This window comes from Salvelinus alpinus, chromosome 34 (genome assembly GCF_045679555.1).
Source record: "Salvelinus alpinus chromosome 34, SLU_Salpinus.1, whole genome shotgun sequence".
Classification (NCBI taxonomy): Eukaryota; Metazoa; Chordata; class Actinopteri; order Salmoniformes; family Salmonidae; genus Salvelinus; species Salvelinus alpinus.
This window is the reverse complement of record NC_092119.1, coordinates 16,847,015-16,854,799: the sequence shown is the minus strand read 5'-3', so window position 1 is coordinate 16,854,799 and position 7,785 is coordinate 16,847,015. Positions and strand designations below refer to the sequence as shown.

Genomic DNA, 7,785 nt, shown 5'->3' with positions numbered 1-7,785 from the left:
TTCTAGGGACTTTTTCCTAGCCACCGTGCTTCTACATCTGCATTGCTGGCTGTTTGGGGTTTTAGGCTGGGTTTCTGTACAGCACTTTGTGACATCTGCTGATGTAAAAAGGGCTTTATAAATGTATTTGATTTGATTTGAATTTGATTTGATCTATATTTTTTTAAACATCACATCCATATCAATCCAAATGCCTAAGTATTTATATGCGGGAACACGTTTGATTCGGGAACTTATGAGTGAACATGTAATTAATCTGAAACATTCTTAAGAGAGTTTAAAAACAACATGTATTTCGTTTTGCCCATATTAAAGCACACGTTTTATATCAACAAACGATTCCTGCATAGCAATAAAATCTGACTGTAGTTTTGACGCAGCCAAATCAAATCAAATTTTATTTGTCACATGAGCTGAATACAACAGGTGTAGACCTTTACAGTGAAATACTTACTTACAAGCCCTTAACCAACGATGCAGTTCTAACAGGAAGGGCAATAGCTTACATAATAGTATCATCCAAATACACTGAACAAAAATATAAACACAACATGTAAAGTGTTGGTCCCATGTTTCATGAGCTGAAATTAAAGATCCCTGAAATGTTCCAAAAGCACAGAAAATTATTTCTCAACAAATTTGTTCACATCCTTGTTAGTGGCATTTCTCCTTTGCCAAAATAATCCCTCCATCTGATAGGAGTGGCATATCAAGAAGCTGATTAAACAGCATGATCATTACACAGGTGCACCTTGTGGTGGGGAGAATAAAAGGCCACTCTAAAATGTGCAGTTTTGTAAAACAACACAATGCCACAGATGCCTCGGTTTTGAGGGAGCGTACAGTTGGCATGCTGACAGCAGGATTGTCCACCAGAATTGTTGCCATATAATTGTATGTTAATTTCTCTACCATAAGCCACCTCCAATGTCATTTTATAGAATTTGTCTGTATGTCCAACCGGCCTCACAACCGCAGACCACGTGTAACCACGCCAGACCAGGACCTCCACATCTGGGTTCTTCACTTGCGGGATGGTCTGAGACGAGCCACCTGGACAGCTGATTAAACTGTGGGTTTGCACAACCAAAGAATTTCTGCACAAACTGTGGCTCAGGGAAGCTCATCTGCGTGCTCGTCGTCCTCATAAGGGTCTTGACCTGTCTGCAGTTCGGCGTCGTAACCCGACTTCAGCGGGCAAATACTAATCTTCAATGGCCACTGGCACACTGGAGAAGTGTGCTCTTCACGGATGAATCCCAGTTTCACCTGCACCTGGCAGAGGGCAGACAGTGTGTATGCGGTTGTGTGGGCAATCGGTTTGCTGATGCCAACGTTGTGAACAGAGTGCCACATGGTGGCGGTGGGGTTATGGTATGGGCAGGCATAAGCTACAGACAACAAACACAATTGCATTTTATCGATAGCAGTTTGAATGCCATGATGAGATCCTGAGGCCCGTTGTCGTGTCATTCATCTGCTGTCATCTCCTCATGTTTCAGCATTATAATGAACGGCCCCTTGTCGCAAGGCTCTGTACACAATTCCTGGAAGCTGAAAATGTCCCATTTCTTCCATGGCCTGCATACTCACCAGACATGTCACCCATTGATCATGTTTGGGATGCTCTGGATCGACGTGTACTACAGCATTGTCCAGTTCACGTCAATGTCCATCAACTTCGCACAGCCATTGAAGATTAGTGGGACAACATTCCACAGGCCACAATCAACAGCCAACTCTATGTCAAGGAGATGTATCGTGCTGCATAAGGCAAATGGTGGTCACACCAGATACTGACTGGTTTTCTGATCCACTCCCCTACCAGATGCATATCTGTATTCCCAGTCATGTAAAATCCATAGATTAGTGCCTAATGAATTTAAATTGCCTGATTTTCCTCTGTAGTACCATACTGTTGGTGTACAACAGCACTTTTCTGAATTTGCTGGAAGAAATTTGCTCTTACCATCAACCCAGAGAGCCCCTGCCCTCCCACCATCAACCCAGAGAGCCCCTGCCCTCCCATCATCAACCCAGAGAGCCCCTGCCCTCCCACCATCAACCCAGAGAGCCCCTGCCCTCCCACCATCAACCCAGAGAGCCCCTACCCTCCCACCGTCAACCCAGAGAGCCCCTGCCCTCCCACCGTCAACCCAGAGAGCCCCTGCCCTCCCACCGTCAACCCAGAGAGCCCCTGCCCTCCCACCGTCAACCCAGAGAGCCCCTGCCCTCCCACCGTCAACCCAGAGAGCCCCTGCCCTCCCACCGTCAACCCAGAGAGCCCCTACCCTCCCACCATCAACCCAGAGAGCCCCTGCCCTCCCACCATCAACCCAGAGAGCCCCTGCCCTCCCACCATCAACCCAGAGAGCCCCTGCCCTCCCACCATCAACCCAGAGAGCCCCTGCCCTCCCACCATCAACCCAGAGAGCCCCTGCCCTCCCACCATCAACCCAGAGAGCCCCTACCCTCCCACCATCAACCCAGAGAGACCCTACCCTCCCACCATCAACCCAGAGAGCCCCTGCCCTCCCACCATCAACCCAGAGAGCCCCTCCCCTTCACCATCAACCCAGAGAGCCCCTGCCCTCCCACCATCAACCCAGAGAGCCCCTGCCCTCCCACCATCAACCCAGAGAGCCCCTGCCCTCCCACCATCAACCCAGAGAGCCCCTGCCCTCCCACCATCAACCCAGAGAGCCCCTGCCCTCCCACCATCAACCCAGAGAGCCCCTGCCCTCCCACCATCAACCCAGAGAGCCCATGCCCTCCCACCATCAACCCAGAGAGCCCCTCCCCTTCACCATCAACCCAGAGAGCCCCTGCCCTCCCACCATCAACCCAGAGAGCCCCTGCCCTCCCACCATCAACCCAGAGAGCCCCTGCCCTCCCACCATCAACCCAGAGAGCCCCTACCCTCCCACCATCAACCCAGAGAGCCCCTACCCTCCCACCATCAACCCAGAGAGACCCTACCCTCCCACCATCAACCCAGAGAGCCCCTGCCCTCCCACCATCAACCCAGAGAGCCCCTACCCTCCCACCATCAACCCAGAGAGCCCCTACCCTCCCACCATCAACCCAGAGAGACCCTACCCTCCCACCATCAACCCAGAGAGCCCCTGCCCTCCCACCATCAACCCAGAGAGCCCCTTCCCTCTCACCATCAACCCAGAGAGCCCATGCCCTCCCACCATCAACCCAGAGAGCCCCTACCCTCCCACCATCAACCCAGAGAGCCCCTGCCCTCCCACCATCAACCCAGAGAGCCCCTACCCTCCCACCATCAACCCAGAGAGCCCCTCCCCTTCACCATCAACCCAGAGAGCCCCTGCCCTCCCACCATCAACCCAGAGAGCCCCTGCCCTCCCACCATCAACCCAGAGAGCCCCTGCCCTCCCACCATCAACCCAGAGAGCCCCTGCCCTCCCACCATCAACCCAGAGAGCCCCTGCCCTCCCACCATCAACCCAGAGAGCCCCTGCCCTCCCACCATCAACCCAGAGAGCCTCTGCCCTCCCACCATCAACCCAGAGAGCCCCTGCCCTCCCACCATCAACCCCGAGAGCCCCTGCCCTCCCACCATCAACCCAGAGAGCCCCTGCCCTCCCACCATCAACCCAGAGAGCCCCTCCCCTTCACCATCAACCCAGAGAGCCCCTGCCCTCCCCCATCTACTCCTCTCTTCATCTCTCCTCCTCTCCCCTCTCTTCTCCTACCTCTCCTCTCCTCCTCTCCCTTCTCTTCTCCTACCTCTCCCCATCTCTCCTCCTCTCCATCCACTCTCCTCCCTTACCTCTCCCCATTTCTCCTCTCCTCCCCTACCACTCTACCCCTCTCCTCTCCTCCCCTACATCTCCCCCTTTCTCCTCCCCTACCTCTCCCCTCTCCTCTCCTCCCCTACCTCTCCCCTCCTCTACTCCCCTACCTCTCCCCCTTTCTCCGCTCCTCTCCTCCCCTACCTCTCCCCTCTCTTCTCCTCCCCTACCTCTCCCCATTTCTCCTCTCATCCCCTACCGCTCTACCCCTCTCCTCCCCTACCTCTACCCTCTCCTCACCTCCCCTACCTCTCCCCCTTTCTCCTCTCCTCCCCCACCTCTCCCCCTTTCTCCTCTCCTCCCCTACCGCTTTCCTTATCTCTTCTCTCTGCTCTATTTACTCTGTCAGGGGCCTCTCAGTGAGAAAGTAAAATGGGTGAGTCAAACAGAAAGAGAGAGAGAGAAATAATGAAAGAGAGATAGAGAGATAGATAGAAAAAGACAGAGAGAGTGAGGGAGAGCAAGACAGAGAGAGTGAGTGAGAGCAAGACAGAGAGAAAGAGCAAAAGAAAGAGAGACATAGAGAGAGAGGACAAGAGAGAGTGAGAGAGAGGTCTTGGCTCTGGTGCCATGTGGAAACGTCCGCCCTGCATGCACCTGCGTGTGAACACCAACAGAGGCAAAGGAAGGGAAGAAGAGAAAACGGGAAAAGGAGAGAAAACATTCCACTAATCACGGAGAGAACGTCTTGTGAGGAGCGGAGAGCAGAGGGCATCGGCTAGAGAATAAGTAAGTGGAGGTCTTTAACGTTTACTGGACCGGTGTGTGTAGGTGCGCCAATGGACCGCTGTGTGCGTTTAGGTGCGCGCATGTACTGTAGGCTACGTGTGCTTGCTTGTGTGAGAGGATACAGACAGGGTGATGATTCCCCTTTATTCAATATCTTATATCTCTTATAGAGGGAGGGCCGGCAGCTGCCCGGTGTAGACTGTATATGGACTATTGTATGAAAGTGCTGAACAATTTATTATACTATTGTTCATTCTGATACGGATTCCCCTTCAGAGGACAGGACTGCCTGCTGCTTCTCTGTGGTGAGACAAGGTTAGACCATGATTTCATGAAAAGTAGCCACTGCACAAAATTGCTGTTTCGTAGATTTTTAGATTTTGTTTATTTTTTTGGTGTGTTTTGGTAGGTTCTGTTATTTTGGTGGCTTGTGAGTTCCCTACTCTACTTAGACCGCGGGTCTACCATTTGTACACACATAGGCCTACTTTAGATAGGCTAAAAACTGATTCGGTACTTTTTATCTTCCCGAAAACTACATTTTTATCATGCATCACAGCGCTATTGCGTGCGTATAAAGGACAGGTGCAGCGTTCTGCGCGCGAGCATAGCATATCCTGTCCCTCGACCAGTGCGAACACGCTTATTAAGTCGGGTTTTCTGCACATTTACAATATTATTTAAAGAATAATAAGCATTTATTGTAGGCCCATGTGGTTGAGACTGAATCTCCTGGACATGTTCAGTAGCCTACCCACTGGGCACAGACGTCAGTTCAACATCTAGTTTAGATTTATTTTTGGTTGAGTTGTCAACTGACTTGATTTCAACATGAAATCAACAAAAAGTGTCAACATGTCATTGGATTTAGGTTGAAAGTTGGGTGAAAAAATTGCCTTACCTTGATAACTTTTTGCAAATCCAATCACTTTTCCACGTTAATTCAACGTCATCGCATTGCATTTTTTTTTTTGTCAACACGACATGGAAACAACGTTGATTCAACCGGTTCAAGCATTTCCTGTTAACAAATACATGTTTAGGCCTTGTGCTTTGGGTGCTGATGGAGTTGGGGTAGAACAGTTGTAAACTCACGAGGCATTCCTCAATACATTTTTATAAACTGCCATCTGAATTGGGTGATATAGCGTGCAATCACAGCAGCAAGATTTGTGACCTGTTGCCACAAAAAAAGGGAAACCAGTGAAGAACAAACACCATTGTAAATACAACCCATATTTATGTTTATTTATTTCCCCTTTTGTACTTTAACTATTTGCACATCATTACAACCCTGTATATATATGTTTTTTTCATTGGTCACAGGGGAGGGTTGTGTGGTTTTCTATTGGTCACAGGGGAGGGTTGTGTGGTTTTCTATTGGTCACAGGGGAGGGTTGTGTGGTTTTCTATTGGTCACAGGGGAGGGTTGTGTGGTTTTCTATTGGTCACAGGGGAGGGTTGTGTGGTTTTCTATTGGTCACAGGGGAGGGTTGTGTGGTTTTCTATTGGTCACAGGGGAGGGTTGTGTGGTTTTCTATTGGTCACAGGGGAGGGTTGTGTGGTTTTTCATTGGTCACAGGGGGAGGGTTGTGTGGTTTTCTATTGGTCACAGGGGAGGGTTGTGTGGTTTTCTATTGGTCACAGGGGGAGGGTTGTGTGGTTTTCTATTGGTCACAGGGGAGGGTTGTGTGGTTTTCTATTGGTCACAGGGGGAGGGTTGTGTGGTTTTCTATTGGTCACAGGGGAGGGTTGTGTGGTTTTCTATTGGTCACAGGGGAGGGTTGTGTGGTTTTCTATTGGTCACAGGGGGAGGGTTGTGTGGTTTTCTATTGGTCACAGGGGAGGGTTGTGTGGTTTTCTATTGGTCACAGGGGAGGGTTGTGTGGTTTTCTATTGGTCACAGGAGAGGGTTGTGTGGTTTTCTATTGGTCACAGGGGAGGGTTGTGTGGTTTTCTATTGGTCACAGGGGAGGGTTGTGTGGTTTTCTATTGGTCACAGGGGAGGGTTGTGTGGTTTTCTATTGGTCACAGGGGAGGGTTGTGTGGTTTTCTATTGGTCACAGGGGAGGGTTGTGTGGTTTTTCATTGGTCACAGGGGAGGGTTGTGTGGTTTTCTATTGGTCACAGGGGAGGGTTGTGTGGTTTTCTATTGGTCACAGGGGGAGGGTTGTGTGGTTTTCTATTGGTCACAGGGGAGGGTTGTGTGGTTTTCTATTGGTCACAGGGGGAGGGTTGTGTGGTTTTCTATTGGTCACAGGGGAGGGTTGTGTGGTTTTCTATTGGTCACAGGGGAGGGTTGTGTGGTTTTCTATTGGTCACAGGGGAGGGTTGTGTGGTTTTCTATTGGTCACAGGGGAGGGTTGTGTGTCTTTCTATTGGTCACAGGGGAGGGTTGTGTGGTTTTCTATTGGTCACAGGGGAGGGTTGTGTGGTTTTCTATTGGTCACAGGGGAGGGTTGTGTGGTTTTCTATTGGTCACAGGGGAGGGTTGTGTGGTTTTCTATTGGTCACAGGGGAGGGTTGTGTGGTTTTCTATTGGTCACAGGGGAGGGTTGTGTGGTTTTTCATTGGTCACAGGGGGAGGGTTGTGTGGTTTTCTATTGGTCACAGGGGAGGGTTGTGTGGTTTTTCATTGGTCACAGGGGAGGGTTGTGTGGTTTTCTATTGGTCACAGGGGAGGGTTGTGTGGTTTTCTATTGGTCACAGGGGAGGGTTGTGTGGTTTTCTATTGGTCACAGGGGAGGGTTGTGTGGTTTTCTATTGGTCACAGGGGAGGGTTGTGTGGTTTTTCATTGGTCACAGGGGGAGGGTTGTGTGGTTTTCTATTGGTCACAGGGGAGGGTTGTGTGGTTTTCTATTGGTCACAGGGGGAGGGTTGTGTGGTTTTCTATTGGTCACAGGGGAGGGTTGTGTGGTTTTCTATTGGTCACAGGGGAGGGTTGTGTGGTTTTCTATTGGTCACAGGGGGAGGGTTGTGTGGTTTTCTATTGGTCACAGGGGAGGGTTGTGTGGTTTTCTATTGGTCACAGGGGAGGGTTGTGTGGTTTTCTATTGGTCACAGGGGGAGGGTTGTGTGGTTTTCTATTGGTCACAGGGGAGGGTTGTGTGGTTTTCTATTGGTCACAGGGGAGGGTTGTGTGGTTTTCTATTGGTCACAGGGGAGGGTTGTGTGGTTTTCTATTGGTCACAGGGGAGGGTTGTGTGGTTTTCTATTGGTCACAGGGGAGGGTTG

At 50.4% G+C, this 7,785-nt stretch overlaps 1 protein-coding gene across 1 annotated transcript; it reads left to right on the top strand.

The window, feature by feature from the left end:
- Positions 1-1,614: 1,614 nt before the first annotated feature.
- Positions 1,615-4,184, top strand: LOC139563510 (adhesive plaque matrix protein-like). The gene is made up of 3 exons (XM_071382216.1): positions 1,615-1,702; positions 1,981-3,630; positions 4,171-4,184. Exons 1-3 carry the CDS (start codon positions 1,615-1,617, stop codon positions 4,182-4,184), a joined length of 1,752 nt encoding a protein of 583 aa, XP_071238317.1.
- The last annotated feature ends 3,601 nt before the right edge of the window (positions 4,185-7,785 follow it).